General features: G+C 41.7%; 2 protein-coding genes across 4 annotated transcripts in view; both read left to right on the forward strand.

Moving 5' to 3' along the window:
• Nucleotides 1–11682, forward strand: part of PTPN13 (protein tyrosine phosphatase non-receptor type 13) — a 92513-nt gene extending 80831 nt beyond the window's left edge. The window contains exons 39-47 of the mRNA XM_040555434.1: nt 1104–1186; nt 2419–2474; nt 3400–3503; nt 4726–4874; nt 5498–5588; nt 6318–6655; nt 7184–7399; nt 9879–9941; nt 10860–11682. Of these exons, the coding sequence (XP_040411368.1) occupies nt 1104–1186; nt 2419–2474; nt 3400–3503; nt 4726–4874; nt 5498–5588; nt 6318–6655; nt 7184–7399; nt 9879–9941; nt 10860–10937 (1178 nt within the window). The 3' untranslated portion in view covers nt 10938–11682. The remainder of the gene's footprint in view (nt 1–1103; nt 1187–2418; nt 2475–3399; nt 3504–4725; nt 4875–5497; nt 5589–6317; nt 6656–7183; nt 7400–9878; nt 9942–10859) is intronic.
• An 889-nt stretch (nt 11683–12571) lies between these two features.
• The window catches only part of AFF1 (AF4/FMR2 family member 1), a 106071-nt gene continuing 95727 nt past the window's right edge, over nt 12572–22915 (forward strand). The window contains exon 1 of one of the 3 annotated variants that reach the window (XM_040556085.1): nt 12572–12726. The gene's annotated coding sequence lies outside the window, so the exon portion shown is untranslated. The remainder of the gene's footprint in view (nt 12727–22915) is intronic. The other 2 variants (XM_040556083.1, XM_040556081.1) reach the window with 2 other exon arrangements.

Raw genomic sequence — 22915 nt, forward strand, 5'->3', positions numbered from 1 at the left:
ATCTGAATCATTGCATTCAGTAATCTGGGAGAAAGAATCCTGTTCTGTTCTCAAATTGTTCTATGAGTGGAATTAGTGCTTAGGTACCTAGTTCTTTAGCTGCAATCACACTTTTGGCATTCCAATGTTGCCTTGATAGCAGATTGCAAAATTTGGAAATGTGTTGAGATCTCTCAAAACCAAACAGTTTGTTCCAACATGCTTTATCTCTTAGGAAAACCGTGCATCTTTTCAGTAGCTGTTTCTGTTTGTGCAGCTTTTTCTTTTTTTTTTTTTTTTGTCTCCTCAGCTACAGTTGTTACTAACTGAAAGTTAGTATGCAGTATGATTTGTTGTTCTTTGTGGTGTCATGCTATGGATGCTCCCCACTGCTCAAGCAAGATGCTTGCTAACTTGTATAGAGTTTCCTTTCAGAATTGAAGATAAACCTTCCAAAATTGTAACTACTTCAGCTTTTTTGCTGCTCTTTAAGTTTGTTGGGTTATAGTCACCTGTCATTATATTAGAAATTAGGGAATACTAAGGTTCTGGCTGTGCCAGGACCTTACCTGAGGAATATCATTTGAGCTCCACTACTTGCAATTTCTTTTAGCTGTGATCTGCTCTTTGCAAATGAACATATATTGTACATTTAAGACAGGGCAGCAGAGAACTGCTATAGCAGCCAGTTTTTATCCAGAACTTTTGATTAGGACTTGGTAATACAAGGAGAGAGTAGAAGCCTTGTTTATAACTGTTGCAGGTCTAAATGTAATTGAAGTGCAGAAACACTGTTGACATGGGAATCTGATGATTTCCTAGCACTAGCCTGCCCATCTGTTACACTGTGGAACGTACATTCTGTTAGCTGTGCAAACAACCTCACTTTTAATCACAACTCTCCTAGTTAAGAAGGAGGAAGCCGTAGGTCTGATTCTCCAGAACGCTGGTAGTAAAGGGACTTAAAAGTTGTTTCTTGATTATTCTGGCACCTGTGAATACTGTTACACATGTTTGGCACTACACAGGAATACATGAGAATACAGGAATCTGAGAAGGTAGTTTCAGGATAACTTTCATTGTGTTCGTGCTGTATCTTCTGCATTCTGATTTTCCTGCTACAGTAGAAATGAATGGGAAGCTGACAGAAGATAAGTCTGAAGATACTGACTGTGATGGGTCATCTTTACCTGAAGATTTTTCAGAGGTGAGATGGCAATAAGCTGGCAGACATGTCTGCAGATTTTGTTGTGTCAGTCTGTTTTAATTTATTGTTTTACTTATTTGTATAGGCCTTGTGGAAATAACCTTAACGTGCATTTTAAATGAAATTATCTTTGTCAATAGTAGCTTTAAATGGTGTATAAAAAGTTATTTTCGAAATAGTGTATGATTACTCTTTAATAAAATAATTATGCAAGAGAACAAAGCATGGAATTAGCATAAACTTATTCTCATATAAAACCAGTTTTTGTTTTGTTCCATGTGTTGTTGTTTTTTTGTGATAAAATACCTCATTAGTGTTACTTCAGTCATTTCATCTCAAAAGTTGCCTTGATTCCTGCTCAAATAAGGGAAGTAGTCACAATGAATATTGTGTAGATTTATCTGTGCAACATATAAATTTGAGGCCTCTTTTCTCCTTTTTGCTAGAATTCTTTCATTAACTTGAATACCTTCTACATGTGATTTACCCTACATTATTACATGTCCTGTTCTACATTGGTCACTAGATGCCCTAGTATGGTTTCACACTTCAAATTATCAGAACTCCTTTGTATCTGCCATATCCTAGCTGTTGTAGATTTCTCTGTCCAGTCAGGGAGAGCTGAGAGACAAAATGGCAATCTGGCTCTCTGTCGCATTCTCTAGGAGATCCAAAAGTAAAATGAATTGACTATGACAGTGGAAACTTCCAGGATGGCCTAATAAGCATAAATCCTTTTGGAGAGTTGTTCTTTCTCCAAAGGAGAATTTAAATGCCCTCTTCTTTGCTGAGTCATCTTTGTCTTTTGAGGAAGACATAGATAGGAGTACCTAGAATTTAGAGGTAAAGCCCTGTTCTGTTCTTTATGGCAGCGGTGGCTTTTCAGGATGCCTAAGCGTTCACTGTCAGACTTGCCTCATAAGAGGTTTTTAAGGATTACAAACAAAAAAGTCACCTGGAAAAAATGTGGATGGCTCTACTGCTGCCATGCGTCAGGAATAATTTTAAGATAGCTGTTGGCCTTGTTACAGTGCAGCCTTCTTCCAAGTGCTCAGTGTTCTTCTCTGTTATTTTGCATTAGTGAGCTAAAATAGTAAACTCTTACATTATTTGATGCTCTGAACTTAGTCCCCTTCAGAAAAACTCTGTATAACTGCTCACATCCTTGATAATTTAGAGTGGATGAGCTTTATGACTATGATCTTGATGTGTGTGTTTTTCTCTTCCACTAGCCAACGCACTTAAATGGTTGTGAAGACCATTGTGAAGAAAAAGCTGTGCCAGAAAGGTAAGATTTCTAGTGTTGCTTGAAAGTAAACCCGTGAGATATGAAGCTCTGAAGAGAGCTGTTACAATGCAAATATAGCATACGTGTCTGTGCAGTGGGAAGAGGGATATGGATAATTATGTATGTAATGTCTTGTTGAATTGCTGTCTGCCTGTTCTTGTTATTGAAAAGGTTATAATTCACCTGAACATTAGTCACCTTTCTGTGGTTTACTGTGCCCTGGCTGTATTTATTCCTTTGATATATGGTTTTAACATGTAATTAGGACGTGTGCAGTCTGTTTCCACTTGGGTGCCTGGGGCTTCCTCTTCTTACACGGAAAACTAAGGATGTGCCTGGCCATGTTACCAGCTTTTGCTTCGAGACACCTTGAATCTTGGAAATTCACACAATGGTTTCTCTGTGCTAATATTTGTCCTTAGTCTAAGTAGTGCTTCAGTCAAGATGTGTGTGCTTCTGTTTTGATAAAGCCTCTGGAAAGTTTGAGTTGAATCTTGGCTTAAACAGTGCCATTATGTTGTATAGGTACTTGATATCTTTATTGCCATTCTCAACAAAGGTAGAAAACTTGCAGTTTAAAATAGGTACCCTAGTACATACGTGTTGAATTATGTGAATGGTCCAAATATTCTATTGGATGTTATTTGACTGCTTTGCCTTTGAAATGTAATTGTAGTGATTATTATTACTAGAGTAATATTGTCCGAGTTCTTTCCCCGCTGTCATCTTTTTTTTTTTTTTTTTTAAATCCCCAGTGGTGATTGAAAAAAAGTGGATTGGTTTTGTTCTTTTTTTTTTTTGAGATCACTTGTATGGATCTGGTCCAGAAGAACTTGTAGCTATAAATTACCTCCTGGTAATGTTTCATTAGATTGCAAATGTGTTATCTCTGGGTGTTGTTTCTTATGTTCCTTGTCTTCTGTAGGTCACCTCCACAACCTCCCTTGAGTCAAGCAGATGAAGATGAAATCACGTGGGGAAGCGATGAATTGCCAATTGAATCAATCAACCAGGAACGTGTAAATAAAGGCAAGAACTTCAGCAAATAATCAACTGAAAACTGAAGATCACATTAAGGAGACAATATGTCAGAACTGAATAGTAAAATGTCTAGGATGTGTTTTGAGGATGTAGTGATAGGTATAATGGGAAATATAACAGCTCCACTACCCACTGGAAAGGATCTTTACAGCTGTAGTATCTGTGTGAGAGCTGATCGGAACAAGTATTGTCAAGATTTGGCCTCTAGTTGTAGTAGAGTTGAAACCAGTTCTCTCCCATAGTATCTATCTGACAAAAACTGTAGCAACGTTTGAAGGTTTGTGTGGTTTAACCGTGATCAAATCACTGTCTTGTGTGCTTGAAGTAGTACCTACATGTTCAAATTGTGCAATATTTTCCCTCTATATTGAGTCTCAGTTTTCCACTGTTGCTCAATTTGGCAGGGTGAAGTACTGCTACGTTTGATGCATTTGGCAGAAGCTAGTCTTTTCCTTTTGAGATAGGATTAGAAATGTCAGCTCCTGAAATTCATACACAGTAGCATTTGTCTGTAGTATCTGTATTCATTAAAAGAAGTAAAGAATAATCCATGTAAACCTTTTGCCTAAGCTAGTAGATAAAAAGACACTTAATTGCAATAGCAGAGACTTCTGGTTTATGAATTTTTTTGTGTTTCAGAGGAGTGCTGAAGTTCTTACAGGAAGCAGGCTTTATTGGAGAAAACAATGTTTTTAATGCATCTTACAATTAACATTTAAAAGCCATCTTGACTTAAAAGCGCTACAGATGAATTCACAGGATGTGATGTTTATTTAACTGGAGACTTCTGAACTCATCCATGTTTATATTTATGAATTTAGTAGATTATTGTTTTTAAGAACCTACATTTAAAGTATATATGGAGTTTAGTTTAGTTTACTTATTGTAAGTTCAGGAAAACATTCCATTTGGTACCTGGATTAATGAAAGCCAATTTTGCTTCTTGCTGTTTGTTAGTTTGTTTTTGCCTGTCAAACTGAGAAACTATCTACAGAGGTAGCAAATAGCGTTGAAAAGACTGTTTCACTCAAAGATGCTTTATTGGTCATGCCTTTTTTGTAAAAGATAATAATAATGTATGAGTCACTCCTGCATGGCAGGAAAACCATATATAACAGTAACAAAGAAATCTAGCACCGCACTGCATTTTATGTTGCCTTAATTTTAGCTATTTATACAGGCATTTAAATCATCCTTATTCTTCTGCTAGATTTCCCTTTGGTGACAAATGAAGAGATCTCTTCGCTCCCTACTGTGAATGTGCTCCCTGGAGGCAAGTACGCGGGAGCCAAATTGAAGTCGGTCATCAGGATGTTGCGTGGATTGCTGGAACAGGGAGTCCCTTCTAAAGAGATTGAAGTGAGTAACTATTTGTCCTTTTCGGTCCTTTTTTCTAAAACTTTGCTTTTGAACAGGATGAAACAGTTAGAAATAGAATGGTTGATTCATCACTGCCTTAAAGACCACAGAGCTTTGATTTGCAGCTCTTTAAAAGGATGAAAAGACTTCGTTCACCAAACATCTCTCCCTTCCCCCCGCCAGCTGCTGAGAGATGAGATGAGGTGGAGCTGGCAGTTCAATTCAAAAATGTGTTTACGTCATTCTTATTTTTAGTAAATTTCTGGTAAATTCTTATTTCATTTCTGTATCCTAAATGAATATACAGGCGTGGATAAGGTAAATAAATGCTGCAAAATCTAGCTGCAGAATCAGAAAACAGTCCTTTCCATGTCTCAACATTGTTAAACTCTCCTTTAGGAGAAGGAGCTGAAGTATTTACTAGATCACAGGGTTTTTTTCCATTGGTTTGTTTCATGGTGGTGTATTTTTTTAGGTATCTGACATTGGCTTCCTTTCTGTGACCCAATTTTTGTGCATATCCACAGTAGGATTATTTTCTTTGTTTCGTGTCTCTGAGAGACTGCTTTACCACTTGTCATCATTCATTGCATTGTAATGAATGAGTTATTTCTTCCTTACAGAATCTTCAAGAGTTAAAACCGTTGGATCAGTGTTTGATTGGACAAGCAAAGGAGAACAGGAAGAAGAACAGATACAAAAACATACTTCCTTGTAAGTCCTAACTAATCTGATGCTGTTGATATTTTGTCTCCATCTGTATGGTCACATGAATTGCATCACAAGTTGAGATGGTTTGATTCCCAGTCCCAGTTCTACTGCTGAGTAGGGAAAAGATAATGTCATTTTCTACAATTTTAAATTGAATATTTATAAAGCAGTTTAGTATTGGTAAGCAACAAATTCATGTGGTAGGTAGGAATGGATGTCCGTGGGTTTGGCAGCTATTTGAGAAGGTTCCACTTATTAAATGAGATATATTTATGGAGCCAGAGAACTTTTTTTCAGTTTTACTCATGTACATTTGGGAATAACAAACGTATACACAATTGCCAGTAAGTTTCCTACAATAAACCTACAAAGAAGTTGGTTTGTTAGCTGGGAGATGAGTTGAGGAGTAGTGAGAACTGACAGAGGCTACCTCTGAGTGAAAAATACTCCAATTCAGTTTCAAAGGTGATGCAGTTTTAGTCACGTACCCTGCCTGTCTGTTGGTTAAGTTTCTCCCCTAGCTATCTTCTTTTCTCAAGAAGTACTGACTTGTATCTTAAAGCAAGTATTATATTGTTTTCTGTTGGTTTGGGTTTTCTTTTTAATAAAATTTAGAAGCATCTTTGAAGATAAGCACCATGTAAGTGTGCAAGGCTCAGCATCTCTATTGTGTGAAGGTCTGATAATGTGCATGCATAGCTTTAAAGTATTTCTGTTGCGTTGGGGTTGCAGATGATACCACTAGAGTACCTCTTGGGACTGAAGGTGGATACATCAATGCCAGCTTCATTCGCATGCCAGTGGGGAACGAAGAGTTCATTTACATTGCGTGTCAAGGACCTCTCCCTACTACTGTAGCGGATTTCTGGCAAATGGTTTGGGAACAAAAATGTACTGTGATTGCCATGATGACTCAGGAGGTTGAAGGAGAAAAGATAAAATGCCAGCGTTACTGGCCAGATGCACTCAATAAAACCACCATGATAACTGACAGACTACGGCTTGCTCTAGTAAGATTCCAGCAGCTGAAGGGCTTTATCATTAGAGTGCTGGAGCTAGAAGAGATTCAGGTAAGTGCATCTCATTTGGCGTGCTGAGAACTTCTTCCTGGGTGCTGATGTTTTAGTTCTCATATTTGTGGCTTGCCTGCTTTCAATTGCAATGTCCATGTGGAGATGTAACATGGAGCTTCTCTCTGGCCAATGAACGTTACTGAGCAACTCTTCTGCCTTGCAAGTTGTGCCACTTAGAGACTTTTTACAGGAGAAGGCCTGATGGGCCAGGAGGTGATTTTATGATGCTCTGTGGCTCTTTATGTGCCTTTGGTCATGTAAACAGAAAGATATATCAGGATGTAACACTCGTTATTCAGTCTGTCTGGTTCATTCCTGTATATGATTAACTCAGCCTGCACATTGAACCTTATACAGTTTAATTATCAGCTAGGAGTTTAGCTCATGGCTTCTCTTGTTTCACTGGATTAGAGACCACTTTCATGGGTCAAATCTGTCTCTTCAGAAACTGCTTCTTTTGAGAACTTACCTTTTTCTTCATTCTATGTGTAACATTTTATTGTTCCTGTTGTTCTTAAACCTCAGACAGGTGAAGTACGGCACATTTCCCATCTGAACTTCATTGCCTGGCCTGACCATGACACCCCTTCTCAACCAGATGACCTGCTAACTTTTATCTCCTACATGCGGCATGTCTACAAATCGGGACCCATCGTAACTCACTGCAGTGCGGGCATTGGCCGGTCGGGGACCCTCATATGTATAGATGTAGTTCTGGGATTAATCAGCAGAGATCTCGATGTAAGTACCTGACAGGATGGGTAAGCTGTGCTTTTGACTTGCAGGAGCTGCTCAATGGGAGTTGATCAGTTGTTTTGAGAAAATGCCATGCTTTTGAGGTCAGCATGTAGGCCACAACTTAGTGTAACATAAAAGAGGATGTAAAGTCAGTCTCACCTCTGTCCCTGGAAAGGTGTTGGAACAGCTTGTTCTGGATGTCATCTCCAAGCAATTGGAAGAGAAGAATGTTATGAGGAGTAGTCAGCATGGATTCACCAAGGGGAAGTCGTGCTCGACCAACCTCGTTGCCTTCTATGATGGCATCACCAGCTGGGTAGATGGGGGGAGAGCAGTGGATGTCATCTACCTTGACTTTAGCAAGGCTTTCAATACTGTCAGCAAAGCTGAGAAAGTGTGGGGTAGAGGAGTGGACAGTAAGGTGGGTTGAGAACTGGCTGACTGGCCGAGCTCAGAGGGTGGTGATCGGTGCTGCAGAGTCTGGCTGGAGACCTGTGACTAGCGGTGTTCCCCAGGGGTCGGTGCTGGGTCCGGTCCTGTTCAACATCTTCATTGACGACCTTGACAAGGGAATAGTGTCTGCCCTCAGCAAGTACGCCGATGACACAAAGCTGGGAGGAGTGGCCGACACGCCAGAAGGCTGTGCTGCCATTCAGCGAGACCTGGACCAGCTGGAGAGATGGGCAGGAAGAAACCAAATGGGGTTTAATAAGAGCAAGTGTAGAGTCCTGCACCTGGGAAGGAACAACCGGATGTATCAGTACAGGCTGGGGGACGACCTGCTGGAGAGGAGCTCTGAGGAGAAGGACCTGGGGGTCCTGGTGGACGACAGGTTGACCATGAGCCAGCAGTGTGCCCTGGTGGCCAAGAGAGCCAATGGGATCCTGGCATGCATTAAAAGGAGTGTGGCCAGCAGGTCAAGGGAGGTGATCCTCCCCCTCTACTCTGCCCTGGTCAGGCCTCACCTGGAGTACTGTGTCCAGTTCTGGGCTCCCTGGTACAAAAAAGACAGGGATCTCCTGGAAAGAGTCCAGCGGAGGGCCACAAAGATGATACAGGGCCTGGAGCATCTTCCCTATGAGGAAAGGCTGAGAGACCTGGGTCTGTTCAGCCTGGAGAAAAGAAGACTGAGAGGGGATCTCATCAATGTTTGTAAATACCTGAGGTGTGGGAGACGGGGATTTGGCCAACCTCTTTTCAGTGGTTTGTGGGGACAGGACAAGGGGTAATGGCCACGAGATGGAGCACAGGAAGTTCCGCACCAACATGTGAAAGAACTTCGTGACAGTGATGGAGGACTGGAACAGGCTGCCCAGGGAGGTTGTGGAGTCTCCCTCTCTCTGGAGATATTCAAGGCCCGTCTGGACACCTACCTGGGCAGCCTGCTCTAAGGAACCTGCTTTGGCAGGGGGGTTGGACTTGATGATCTTTTGAGGTCCCTTTCAACCCCTTCAATTCTGTGATTCTGTGGAAACAGCAGCAGCTGTGCAAATGTTTCTTTAATGATGATGGGGATGCAGAAGGGTGCAGGGAGAGATCTAACATCTGGTTCTTGGATTAGATCAGGGAATTTCTTTAAGTATCCTGGTTGTTGAGAGCTCAGTAACGCTATATGAGGTGCCGCTTAACATATTCTAGGTTGTGCTGCAAGGAGATCTACTGAGCAGATTTTCAGTGTGTGGCTTGGGAATAAAAGTGTATTGCCACAAGAGCTCAGGCGAGTGAAGGAAAGGAGTTAAAATGCCTGCCTTACTGGCTGGATGTACTGACAGATCTGAGAAACCCTTACAGTAAATGACAGTAGAGATGACAGATGTGACGCTTGATGAGCCAGAGATTGATGCCCAGTTGCAGAGCTGCTAAAGGCAAGCAGAGTATATGTTTAGGCAACTGAATCCCAATCTTAGTGACAGTGTAACTTCCGTGTTTAAAACAAGTAACAAAAAAAAAACATCAAAAACACACAGTGCAAACACCTCATTCTGAGACAGCACCCTGCTCTCTAGGGTGATCCACAGGAGGGTGCTAGCCTCCTTAATGTTTGTATCCTTCACTGGACCAGTGTAGCAAATGTTTTTGTGAATTTTGTAGAGGTGAGCTATAATGTCATCAGCAGGGTTTCCAAGCACCCACTAAATGTCTAGAACTCGTATAGACCTGTAGAAATTAAAAGCATTGTGTTAGGTTGGGATGAGGGGCTCTATTTTCTGTACACTCGGTTCCTAGTATGCGTAAGCAAGAGAGCCAATAGAGGCGCACAACGAAAGAAAAAAGAGAAAGGTATATGGTGTAGGAGGGCCACATCCTTATCGCTCCAAGATAGCTCATGCTGGTAATCTGCCAAACATGTGCAGGATACACTGAATTGTAAATCGTTTCACTACGAAATGTTTCATGTAGCTAGTTGGATTCCTTTGTGTGATGCTCATTTTCTTACATGCAGTATGTCTTTCAACATTTCACTTGCTGTTTGTTTTTGTAGTTTGACATCTCAGACCTGGTGCGCACGATGCGTCTGCAGAGGCATGGGATGGTTCAGACAGAGGTGAGTCTGGCTTCTCCAGATTCAGCCTTCCAGCTACAGGAAAGATGCTGGAATTCTAACTGATGTGCCAGGAAGCTTTTTGTAAGGCATGCAGTGGTTGTCTTCATGTCCTCTAATGCAATGTTTGTGTTGGGAGAATTAAATCGGATGCTCTGTGCTCTTTCAGTTTGTGGTTAAAAAAATAATAGAGCTGGAGTTAGGGTTTTCTTCTTCTAAAGCATGTGTTAGAGTAGAAATCAGATGAGCTTTTTTGTCAAAAAGAATTGCATTGCGTGCTGAAGAGAGAGCCTAACTATATAGCTGCTGTGAATCGCTGAAACTACTGGAGACATCTTGAAACTGCCTTTTAGGGGGAGGTGTTAAGCTAGAAATAAATTGAGTGTCTTAGGAGTGATCTGGATCTGGAGCTGTTTAACCTTACTTTGGATTTGCACCACTTTTTGAACATGAAGGACTTGTCTAACTGCAGTTAAAAAATAAACCAGAAAGAACCATCGCCCCAACCTCTTCCACAAAACGAAGATTAGCTCTCAAACCTGTATTGACCTATAAAACCTAAGATTTTAAGATGATAAGATGCTCTGTAATCTGAGTTCTCTGTTAGTTGGAGTGATCAAAGATCTTTAAAGGTCACTTGCTGTCTTCATTTCTGCTTCTGTGAAGTGTTTAGTCTATTCTATTTCACATCAAAAATGAAGCGAAAGGAGGATAAATGCCCTATGTAAAACTATACCTTTAGTGGCAGTCAAGTACCTATCTTTGTTTGAAGTTGAGGTTGTATATTTCTCAATTGTCTATTTTTTTGGCTTATTTTACTATAGAAATAGTATTGAAATCAAGTGCTGTGGCAGGTGAGAGTGAATTGCTTAGGTGGTGCAAGCATTTTTCATGTGTACTCTGATTTCCTTTCCCTTGCAGGACCAGTACATTTTCTGCTATCAAGTTGTCCTATATGTCCTGAACCATCTCCAACAGGAAGAACAGAGAGGGAAATAAAATACTGAATGGAAGTGCTTTTAGAACAAGGAAGCAAGGAGATCTAAAGACTCTCACCTGTTTTATTTGTTCTGCGAATATTATTCCAGTCATTTTCTTCAGTTGCTGTCAAATGTTTTTTCTAAATAGTCTCTTCATCACTCCAGATAAGGTATATAGTATATGGAAAAGGGATAGCTCATGCAATACCACTAGTGTCTTACGCCCATGGACACATCTGTGAGATACTTGTATAACAGTAAATAATATTTAATAAAAGCTGCATTTTTTTGCAGCATCCTTAGTATGTGATTAAGTACTGAAATAAAAATATTTTAATTAAAAAAATGAAGAAAAAAATAATCTTATAATACCTCCTGCAGTTCTGCAACTGCTCTGCGGTATTTGTTTCTTAGGGGGGTGGGATAAAGCAGTATTTTTGGCCTGGTCAACTTTATTACGAAGATATTTTACTAGTCTCTTTTAAAAGCTTGTTTATGGCACAGACTTTTTTGTCCTTTTAGTACAGTTAGAACTATTTTATAGAGGGTATCTTGAAATCAGTATTTAAGCTTTAAGAGATGCCTTTTAGCGTAAGGATAGTAGTGAATGTTTACTGTAAGTATAACAGTTAATAATGTTTAATTGATAGAGTTTCATGTATATATTTATATACTTTTACAAAAAAAAATTGAATTATCAGATGTCTAACCTTATAACTTATTAGGCATCTCTACTCTGTAAATAAAAATACACTTAAAATACACTGATCGGTGGATCTGGGTATTTTTGTGTCCTTTTACTGATTTCCCTGGCCTAACAGGGCATTCTTCCCTAACACTGTGGTTGCTACACTTCTTACACGATTGGCAACAAAAGGGCCATTCTGGTGCCTGTTCTTCAGTATCCATTTGAGAAAAGCTGCAGAACTGTGGGTTCCGTTCTAGAGAGCTTCCACACTGTGGTGAAAGGAAGAGGTATTTTCCCTTCCCTCCCTGTTTTTCGGCATACGTGGGCGTTGAGACCTGCATCACATTTTTATGGTGGATTGGTACTTGGATGCTGTGGCAGTGAGCTGACAACAACGGAACCTGCTCTGCTTGAACCAGCCACGTTTGATGGGGAAGTCAGGATACTGAGTTCTAAGTAACTCAGTGTTTTAGTGATACTACAAACAGCCAACTGTTCTGAAAGGAAATCTTAGTTTTATGCTCTTTGGGCATTTTTTGATGATGGAAAAACTGCTAGAAGCATTCTGCATTGCAAGGGTAAAAATAAGTTCAGAGACCTGTGACTCTCCAAGGTTTCACTCTTCAAAATAGTAGCTGTATTGATCTCCCTGTCCTTATCTCAGCCCTTGAGCTTTATTTTCATTGTATTTTCTCCCTGTCTGTCTGAGGAGGGGGAGCAAGAGAGCAGCATGGTGGTGCTGAGCTACCTACTGGTGTGAAACCACCACATACCCCACAGTGTTCTGCTGTCCCAACCCTGGAACGGTCACCATCTAGCTTATTTAATGGCATTATATATTATTAATGGTAATATAACTAGCAATAGCATGACTGAAGAAAGGAAGAGAGCCTTTTTCACTTGTCACAGTAATGCTATGATCTTTATTCCCTCCAGCTTACCAGCACAGCTGAAAAATTACGCCTTTTAAGAGCAGTGTATATTAAGGAAGGAAAACAAATTCTGTGTGCATAGTGAGAAGCAGAGGCAAATTGACTAGCCATGTTGACAGTACACCTGTATGAAGGAGCTTTAAAGTAACGAGAGAACATTTTCAGGACTACAGTTGTCAACAGGCAAAGTAAGTAAAGACAGCTGATATGCTGCTACTGTTTTCACATAAGTAGTGAGTTTAGAGGATTTGGGTATGTCTGGTTTTCAGAAATAAAAAATTACATTATTAAAATAAAAAATACATTATATTTAAAGCTGTTAAATTCTTCCCTAAGATGTTTTCATATACATGACAAAAAGTATAGAAACAGGAACTTTTTTATATGCTACGCTATGTGAAGCCCACTTTTGTATTGTGCAAACAATTTGCACAATACAGCAAACAGCCCATGGGAAACAGAAATCAGTGGAAGATTCCGGGATTTGCTTGTTGTTGTCACAAATACGAAGATCTACAGTATGGTATATTGTACCCACTTTCCTTTTAATGATGGGTGCACCAAAGCAGAGGATAATTAGCTTGACCAAACCTCCCCACCCCCAGGAAAAAGCAAAGAAAAAACTGGTCTGAATTTCTTCCCGTTTGTGTCTCAGCTTTGAGGAATTTGGTATCCAATAAAGATGAAATTGCTCCTTTGTCTTGTACCTGTTGAGGGCACTGAGAAAGGTGGGTATCTGTCTTTTGCCTAACAGGTAGAACTCACCATCTGTGACACTGGGCTGAAATGGACCGCATAGCTCAAAACTTGTTACCAGAAAATGCACATGCTCACACAATGTCGTCGCTTAAGCTTGGTATCCATGGGGAATCAGGTTGGAAGCAAGCAGCGATTTTTATCTTTCTCCACAGGGTTAGACTACCTGAAATCTTTATGTCCCCTTAATAGTAGGTAGAGGAAAAGTGATTGAGAAGCTACTTCCCTGGATGGATAAATACTTTGTGATTTCTTAGTAGGCTGACCACATAATTCTTAGGGGGAAAAAAAAATCTTGTGTTCTCACACACACACCTTTTTATTTACTTTTTTTTTTAAATAACATTGTGATGTCTTGCTGATTAAGCAACCAGGGCAGGTTAGATCTGAAAGGGATTTTCCCTTTTATAGGGTATCTGATTTTCAGCAGGAAGTTTACTAGACTAGGGAAAAAGCTGATACATACCCCATTATGGCTCTAATTAAAGGATTGTCCTTGTGTTAACAGGGGAAGGATTCTTTTTTCTTCCAAGTAGAATTAGCTGACAGAAGCATATGTGCTTTGCTAAATAAGCAGCCCTGTGCCATTAGTAGTTTATCTGTACTTTGACTTTTGTTGATGGTCTTCCTCTATGCAAGAGGAGGGCAACAGCCTATGAAGGATTAATTCCAGTCACTCCTTGGAGGCTGTTCTGAGGACTCATTATTCTTGTTTCTTGAATGCTTCTAAGCAGCCTCTTCTTTCACTTTCACAGTGGACTTCCTTCTACAGCTAGCTCGATAGCTATCTGGGGAAAGTAAGTACTTAGGAATGATTGAAAACTCTGCTATTGTAAGGATTGCTTCCCTGCATCAACTGCCCAGTGTTTTGCAGGAAGATCTAAAAGGCAGGAGGGAAAGATTTCAAAAGGTGCTTTAAGTAAAAGGAAGCAGGCTTCTTGCTGGGATGTGGGCTTGTTTTCCATTAAAGCTCTCATCTGTCATCTTCTGACAGTGCAAGTCCAAACAGCCACTCACTTTCTTGGGTGTCCGGATAATTCCACAGCTGCACATACTTTGTTGTCTGTGTGGTGAGATGGGACTGAGGAGGACTATGGAAGATGAAACAGGAGAAATCTCAGGAGCTGAACAACTCTGTGCATAGTGAACTACATGGTAGTGAAGGTTTTCTGGAGTGACTCTGCAGGCGTGGCAGAAGCCAGTGGTATAACCCCCCCCCTGCAAACCCCTTACAGGACCGTGCATCAACAGAATGTCTGGGCCATGAGTACTGCATATGATGAACAAAGTAGAATAAAAACAAAATCTAAGCTTTGGAAGTTGAAAAACCAGCTGACTTGCAGGTGCTATAATGCTTTTGAAGTGCTTTGGACTTCTTTGTTGAAAAATATTTTCCCACTGGGAAACCAAAGCGGTTTGGCCCCTCATATATGCTAATAACTTCTTGGTTTATGTCATCGTAGTATTTCTCACCCAAACAAACCTGCTGTTAATATGCACAATATGTGACGTCCGCTTTAGAGCACCCCAGGGGTAGAAACCTATGGGCCAAGGGCCACCTTTTGTTGAGTGAGTGGGAGGTGTTTTGCTAACATTCATGAATGTGAAGCATCGTCAGGATGCAAGTCTGAGTTTGTTATGGTATCCACCGATAGTCAAGTTGTAACGAAACCAGGGGCAAACGTGGAATGGTTTGCGGCTCTTCACCCTGCTGGAGTGGACAGTCTGTTCGGTGCTACCTTTCCAGTGCAGGTAGTTGATCTTGGCCGAACGAAGGGTTCTGGGAAACGTTACTCATCATTTAAGCAGCTTTTGAGAGGACAGCCCGGCAGCAGCTCTGAATGTTAGAGGCACAGTGAGTTCTGTTGTGTTTCTGTGTTGTGTTACTTGATTTTACTGGTGATACAAGTGTGTCTGGTGTAACCCAGCAATTATTTTTGTGTAAACTATGAAAAAAGAGCGACTGAGTCACCTGAAAGTCTTGGGAGGGGGTGTGAGCGGTGCTGGTTCATAAAACTGAAGAATGCCTTCTGCAGGTGGCATTCAGACCTGAATTTGAACTTCTCTTGTTGTGCTTTGTTTCTACTGATTTGTCTTGGCTAGTCAAGTGGGCTCTGCAGGGAGCTTTGTTTCGTAATGAGATGTTGGGAGCGGGGGGTTGGTTTTGTTTTAATGAAGGCAAGATCTTGCTGGCTAAAAGAATGGGATCTGAAGGTGAAATTGTTGGGCTGGGAGCAGATTTAGTTACTAATTTGCCTAGATGAGTCCCAGGAAGTGGATTTCATCTCCATTGCTGTACTGTGATGACCTCACTATTTTTTTTTTTTCCTCTGGTAGGGCTGTGACTGCTACTTGATTATAATAACAAGATTCCCAAACAAAGTGTTACCTCTAAATGAGTCAGCTTGGTCACAGAAACAACCTGGTATTCATTAACAAGGAGCTTTGCATGGACTAATTTGTTTTTCCAACTCTTTTAAAGCTAGATATACAGTATTTCCACACTGTCCTCAAGCAGATAGAGATAATGAAATATCCCATTAAAAACATATGGCACGTCTGCGGCTGTGTTTTCACATATGCTCATAATTCTTCTCAATTATATATACGTGTATGTGTCTCTCTGTGTGTATGCTTTTTAGTTCTTTGGATTTCTTTTGGGGGAAGAACATGTTCAGCACCACCTTTTTCTATTGCTGGGTTGTATTCCACAGACATTAAACCATTTTTATTTTTCTTCACAAAAATTCTTGTGAAAGCTCTGCTGTGGAAAATAAGGTAGTATGCCAATTATTCAGCCTTTCCTTCCTCAAGAACCTGCTGCATAAGTCTGTTTTGTTAGTTCTTGCATCTCCAGCATCAGCAATGTTTTTGGCATTGCCAGTCAGAATTTACAGGCCCTACTGAAGGCTAAGGACAAAAACATCTTAGTGTTCCTTCCTTGTAGTGTCACCATCCGTTAAAAAGTTTCAGTGTTACCTCAGAGCACTCTTTATTTTTCATACTGTTTTTCAACTTCTTGAGGTGTTCTGTTGAAATAATCTCAGGGGTGCCTTTTAGGGCCAGTTGTGCCGCTTTGTGAAACATTTATGGAGTCCGGCCTTGCTTGGATCATTTTATGGTGACTGTGGATCTGAGTTTCATTGCTCTATTCATCTTCCTCAATGCTGCATGTTCTCCTTGAAATCTGTTGCTCTTACAAAGCACGGGCAAAAATCCAGCACCTGGAGTTCCTTTTTCACATCAGGCGTAAGTTTCTGCTTGTACACCTGACAAATCGTACGTAAAAGAATCACACTAGACTCCAATGCTTGAAATTCCTACACAGTTGCACTGTTGACAGCAAGTATGTTTTGGATATCTTCTCCCTGGCCCATGAGGCAAATGGAGGTTAAAGGAAATCTGACGGAGCGCTGGCAATGGAAAATGAAGCCTCTTGCCCCTCAGAATATCCCTGGGTGCTGTGCAGGTGTCATAACATGACCATCTATCATCTTGGTGTTAAGCAGAGACCTGGCAGACTCTACACATGCTTCAGAATGTATTCCTTGTCTGACTAATAGCGCAATCCCAAACGCAGGTGTTAGTCGTGCGCCCAAAGGCAGAAGGCATTAACATTCCTCTCCATCCTATTGTACTTTTCTACAAGTCTCCATTCCAGCTCCTAGAACATTGCTTCAGCCTTTGACAATGAATGGATCCCACAGTGCTGAGGTGAGCCTTTGTGTGTTCCAGCTGCTGGTTTTTAGAAAAGTGGAAGGTTCTTTTGTAAATGGTGAGGTTGGGTCTGAATGCATACCCAACCTTAGTTAACAGACAGAGTTAAAGAAAGTATGCAAAAGAGTCCAGAAGATAAGCAAAGGAATTGTGGTGTTTTCTGTTCCTGTTTCCCCAGTAGTGAATTTCCCTGTGATGGTAGCTGCAGTTCTGCCCTCAGCTGGGTATGCTGTGCTTGGCACTGCAAGGGGCAGGTCCTTAATAGCTGCAGAACCTAACAGGCTTGCAGGAAACTCTGTAAGGACTCAGAAGCACTCTCTAATTGATAACAGTGTAGTTAGAATACTTGTTTTAATAATGAGCATTCAAAACTTCACTGCTCTTGCCTTGAAATCTTGAGTGAGGTAGAATTCAAAGCTTGAGTAACAGCTGGAATTTGGTTCCTCCTCTACCAGTGTTGGGCATTCAGGCTGAGCCTACTGAAATGGGAGCTGAGGGCTTTCTGCATTTTGCACCTAACACCTTCCTGCCTGAGCTGGGAGAGCCAGCTTTGATGCGGTGAGCAAGGCAGCAGGAGTCGCTTGGAAGCTGGACAGAGTTAGGGGATAAAGCAGAAGAGCACTTGGCTATGCACTGTAAAACGGGATCACTTTCCCCACAGCTATTTTGACATTTGTCAAGCAAATAAATTTCTCGCATCAAACAGTTGTGGGTTTAAAAATACCCTGGCCTTGAGTGGTCAAGAGTCAGGACTGTATCTTCTTGCATCTCTTCTGCACGGCCTTTTCGGGCTTAGGGAAAGCAGAACGCCTCTAGAGTAGTGCCACCATGGACCCACTGAAGCCAGATCTTTCCAGCCCATTGGAGCCATCCCAAACAACACCAGCAGCTGATAGCCTGTCATCTCATTTGTCTCGTAGCTCACCCTTGCTCTGATGCCCCGTGGGCTGCTGGTATGTTCAAATAGGGCCTGTCAGCCTGCCGTGTGGAGTCTCTTTGCTTTCCTGTGCTCTCTGTCCATCTGCTGTCATTCTGTCGCTTCTTACTTTATATATAGGTTGTCAGCTTCTCGAGGTCAAGGCTGTCTTTAGGTGCTGGCATTGTTCAGTGGAGTCTAGGAAATGACAAGGCTTTTTTTTAGCAGTTATTTCTCTAGCAATAATGTCTCAAAGGCCAGTGACCTCAGACTTGACGATTAAAATAACTGGTCCTGGTCCACTTGATGTATCCACAAAGAAAAATTTCAGCTACAACAAATGAAATTACAGAGTAAGGTCAAGTCTGTTTGTCTCAGTGTTTTTGACAAGCTCTGAACGCTGTGAAGCAACTGTAATGCTGCCTGCTAGCTACTGAGGCTGGATCTCAGGACAGTGACACAAGGGCATCGTTGTCAGCTCTATTCTGGAAAAGGTTATCATGCTGATGCTGTGGATGGGAGCAAGTGGTTATCACGAGGCATTTCCTCCACGGTACTGTGCCCAGGGCCCTGCCAATCTGTCCATCAGCATAATTCGATCTTCCTTCCCCGTGCCTCAACGGAAACGATTCCCAGAGCACAGCTGCCTGCTTTGCTTGGCTTTCCTCAGTAAAACATAAAGCATTAGCAAGCAAAGTTAGATTTATGCAGGAGCTATGTGAGCCAGGCTTGCAGTTAAACAAGCAAGGCTGTTTGTTCATATGAAAATTGTGTGTTTGTCCCCCTGCTGCAACCTGTTTTTCCATGTTCCGTTGTTTTTTCTTTCCAGCAGAGCCCCAGTGGTGGTTGTTTTGTATCCCTGGCTCATTGTAAGCGTTCAGTACTTCTGGTGTGCTGCGGTAAGCCCTTCCTGCGACCATTTTGAGAACAGCTCTTCGTTGTTCTTTTCAGAATCCAGGCATGGTATCAGAGGCTCCAAGAAATGCAAGATCCTTCTTCCATGCTCCAAAGTTACAGAGCTGGGCGGAAAACCAGTGCAACTGAGGGAACCCCAGCAAGCATGGCCTCCTGGCTTTTCCCTAGCACAATTTATTGTGCGGTCGTGCTGTGTCATGATTTCTAGCTGTCTCACTCCCATAATTTGCTGAGACTTGCCAATATTCTTGGTATGAGGCAAAAGCACATCAGGACCTGACCCGAGAAATTTATCACCTTATGTGTTCAGAAAGATGCAATGTAGTATGTTCAGTCAGTTCCTGCTTATAGAAATTCATCCTCAAGCCCCAAGGAACACTGCGTGAGAGCACAGCTGAAGGCTGGAATGGAAGGAAGTTTTTTGGTTTGTTTTTTACAAATGGCATTTTAACAGTAGTAAAATCTCTCCCTTCCCACAGAACATAAGGTTTCCTTGTTTGTTGCGCATGCGGTGACTCCACCCGGAGAGGGACCCAGGAGGTAAATAATAGCAACAAAGCCTTGTGCGGGGTCTGAAGGGCAGTGTTTATTTCAGGCTAAAGGCTTCCTCTGTCTCGCTCTTGCCTCAGCCTTTCGAGCAGCTTTCGGGGCGCCAGGCTTCAGGCGGATGGGGCTCTTGGGGTGTTTGGCATCAGCTTGTGCTCGGAGGGAGGGAGGGGTCGTCTTGCACCAATCCTCGTGCTGTGCAGGTCAGATGCAGCTTGCTGTCTGAGCGCGCTCTGGAATTCAATCCTAGCTATTCTTTTTAATTCGGAAGTCCTTTCAGCCTCTATAGCTACAAGGGCAAAAGAGAGCCAACAGAATGATACCGACACCTTTTCAGCAGTCATCTGCAGTGTACTGAGTACAAACTGCAACAGTAGGGTTCTCCCAGGAAAAGGTGATTTCCAATAATAGTTGGTTTTGTTTTGTTTTGTTTTCTCATTTATTTCCCAGGATTGGACACTTGTATCGTTCATGGCCTAATTAAGGAAAGCATTATCTCCTGCAGATGTGATTTTAGCAAGTGCTTATTTCCCCAAGACTTGGGGGGGGGGGGGGGGGGTTGGAATGTGAGAATTTTTCCTCATATCATTTTCTTTACCATCTTCTGTGTAAAGAATTGCTGTGTGTATTACCAGAAACTTTCCTTCTGGACCCTTTTTTCAGCCTGAGTTTAATGTTGAGATTTTGCCAAACATGCCCAAGTACTATCAGATGGTAAATTACAGCTTATCTGTAAAAAATTGTTCATGAAAACACACAGAAATTCCAGAGGATAAGAATGCAGACTTCTTTAGTCAGCAAGCTGGAATAGCCTAGTCAAAATAAGCAACTGGTTTAGGTCACTTCTACCAGTAACAGACCCAGTGCACCTGACATCTCTGTATGCAGCTCTACAGGAAGCAATTCAGCTACATTAGCATTTACATTCTGGAGTCTGACTCAGTGCTGTCGCTAATCCTGAAAGGATTGCTGGGGGATATGAAATTCCTCTGAGAAGCTGCTGCCGTCAGAAGTTAAAAATAAACTTTTTTTTTTTAAATGTATTTTTAAAAAGTTAAGCTGTAAAGTGAAAAGAGAGTGCTTTAATGCATGATTTAGAGAAGTGGCTTTGCTTTCTCCCCTTGCAGTAATTACAGCTGAAGATAGGAAGAGTTCTAAATGATTACAGAAGGGTTTTTGAGCTAGAATCTCGCCCAGCTTTAATCCAGTTTCCATAATCTTAGCACTGCCCTTCAGAGGCAGGTAAAGATTTAACACTTAGAGAGGGAATTTCCCATGGGGGTAAGACTGGCAAGTTGAATTCCTCACTCAAGCAATCCCCACATCTGCCAGGGGCTAGCTCAGACTTCGTGCAGCCCATGACTTCTAGAAGGTGAGACGTGCCTGCACATTGGCTGGCTGTAGAGTGAGTTTGAGTTTGCATAACTGGGAATCAAGCACTTCTTGTAAGCAAGGCAAGTGCAAACACTTGGCAATTTTCAGTGCCATGTCCGTCTCTCTTCTTACTTTCCTGCTGCATCTCTCCTTTCTGCATGGGCTTCTGGTGGGACTCAAGTAGACCTGAGTCAGATTCGAACTTAAAATGGGTCATATAGCCACCTTGTGCTCTGGTTTCCCTATCGGAAAAGGGTGATGACAATTCATTTTGTCAATAGAACCCAGAGGTTTTCTAATTGTTTTTCCCACATTTCCACTTAGAACATGTTTTACTTTGACATTAAAGAATTAATTGTGAAGACAGCAACCACTTCAGCTAGTTTTTATATGCACATTTTGCAGCTGACTGTTTCAAGGTTGCGGTCAGTGTCATTGTCATAGGTGCAAGGGACCGATATAGTGGAATCCCTTCAAATTAACCAGGTTTGAAGGCACGTTGTTCAGAATGGCCCTGTGCTGCTTCAGAAAGCAGGCAATACCTTCTTTTGGTGGTATCAGGCCTCTCTCAACGGTTATGGCTCTCTGCAGCGTGACAGTGTGTCTCTTGGGAATGTCTGGATAAGCAGCCATTCCGTGCTTTCCCGGTTCTTGCAAGGCTGGCTCCATGGGGTTGTGCCTGTGATGTTCCCAGTGTGACAGAAAGAGTAGATTTAATAGAAATGAAAACACAGAATCGGGGGATTCTTCACATTGTGAAGAAAATTTTCAGTATCTTCTGGATTTGCAGTGATTTGCAGGCTCATCTTTTCCATAGGTTTTGTCTTAGGAGAAAGGTGCTTAGGAAGAGCGGTGTGACGGTGTAATGAACCCAAGCCCAACATGTTCGTAGCCAAATCAGCACAAAGCAGAGCCTGAGGCACACAGCTCTAACTCAGACCTTAGCATCACTAAGCACAGCTTACAAGTATTCTGTTTCTTTGGTAAAATCTGAGAAGAGAAAAAATTTTCTTACATGTCTTCTCTCTTAATTTTTTAATTTCCTTCTCCTGGAGTTAGAAGGCAAGATTTGGGGAAAGTGGGTTATTTATGTGCACAAGACCCTGCACTTTTTGCTTCTATGCACACTGCAGGGCTCAGAGAAAACAGACTGATTTGTCTGCATAAACACCTTAGGTGCTATTAGGTTTCTCAAAGTGCTGTTGCTGATTTAAATACACATAGGATACACTTCCTAGTTTAGCAGTGACTGGGAAGAACTGGCCCCAGTGGCTTAGGGAATCCTTCCAGTCCCAGGGCCTCTACCTGCGATCCCCTTTTCTAATATGGGAATTGAAGCATAGGGATCCTCAAGCTCAGCTCCTGTCTCCCACTCACTTTCTCTAACACTGAGCACCTGTGTCCTTTTTGAGGCCGGGACTCAGCCTGATCATTGGGAAGTGAGGTAGGTTTCATCATGTCCACATGGCGCCCATGCTCCCATTACAATCACTGGACTTGTAGTCACACCAGAAAAGGTAAAAGAAAGTTGAGACCATTACGGTTAAAGGCTTAGACAGGTAGATAGATAGATAGATAAGTGAAGGTTGAGAAGTCATGTTGTTGACTTAGATGATACAGAAATGAATTAAATTTCTTATTTCTACTTTTTATGTATGCTTAATTGACTGCTATGCATGCTTAATCTACTGTTATTTTTGGTGGGCTTGGGTGGTGGTGCGGTTTCTACATTGTTTGGGGTGGGTGTTTGGTTTGTTTTTCAGTGTTTGCTGTTACATAAGGATTGCCATTTCATCTTGCACATCCTGAAGCCTCTTTTAGCATGTTAGCTAGCTTCCTGGCATTGGCAAGCTGAAATTTCCCCTTCCGTGATTGTCGCATCACATGTGAAGGGTTGCCAGGATGCGTGAGCAAGAAGCTGCTGGTGGTGGTGCTCTTGTCGTGGTGCTTTTGCTGTCTTTCTGCCCAGACAAGGGAGAATCATGTCCCTGCCTTTCTCCTGGTCAGCTTAGTGGGGAGCATTTTTATGTACATCTTCGGCTGAGTCCCTTTTACGATGTATTTTGGTTACTGCCCAGCATGTTTAAGTTGCAGTCTCTTAATAATGAGTGATTAATATAGTAGAGCAGTATAAAGAACAGTGCTGTGCTGCT

The sequence above is a fragment of the Cygnus olor genome, chromosome 4 (assembly GCF_009769625.2).
Source record: "Cygnus olor isolate bCygOlo1 chromosome 4, bCygOlo1.pri.v2, whole genome shotgun sequence".
NCBI classification, from domain to species: Eukaryota; Metazoa; Chordata; class Aves; order Anseriformes; family Anatidae; genus Cygnus; species Cygnus olor.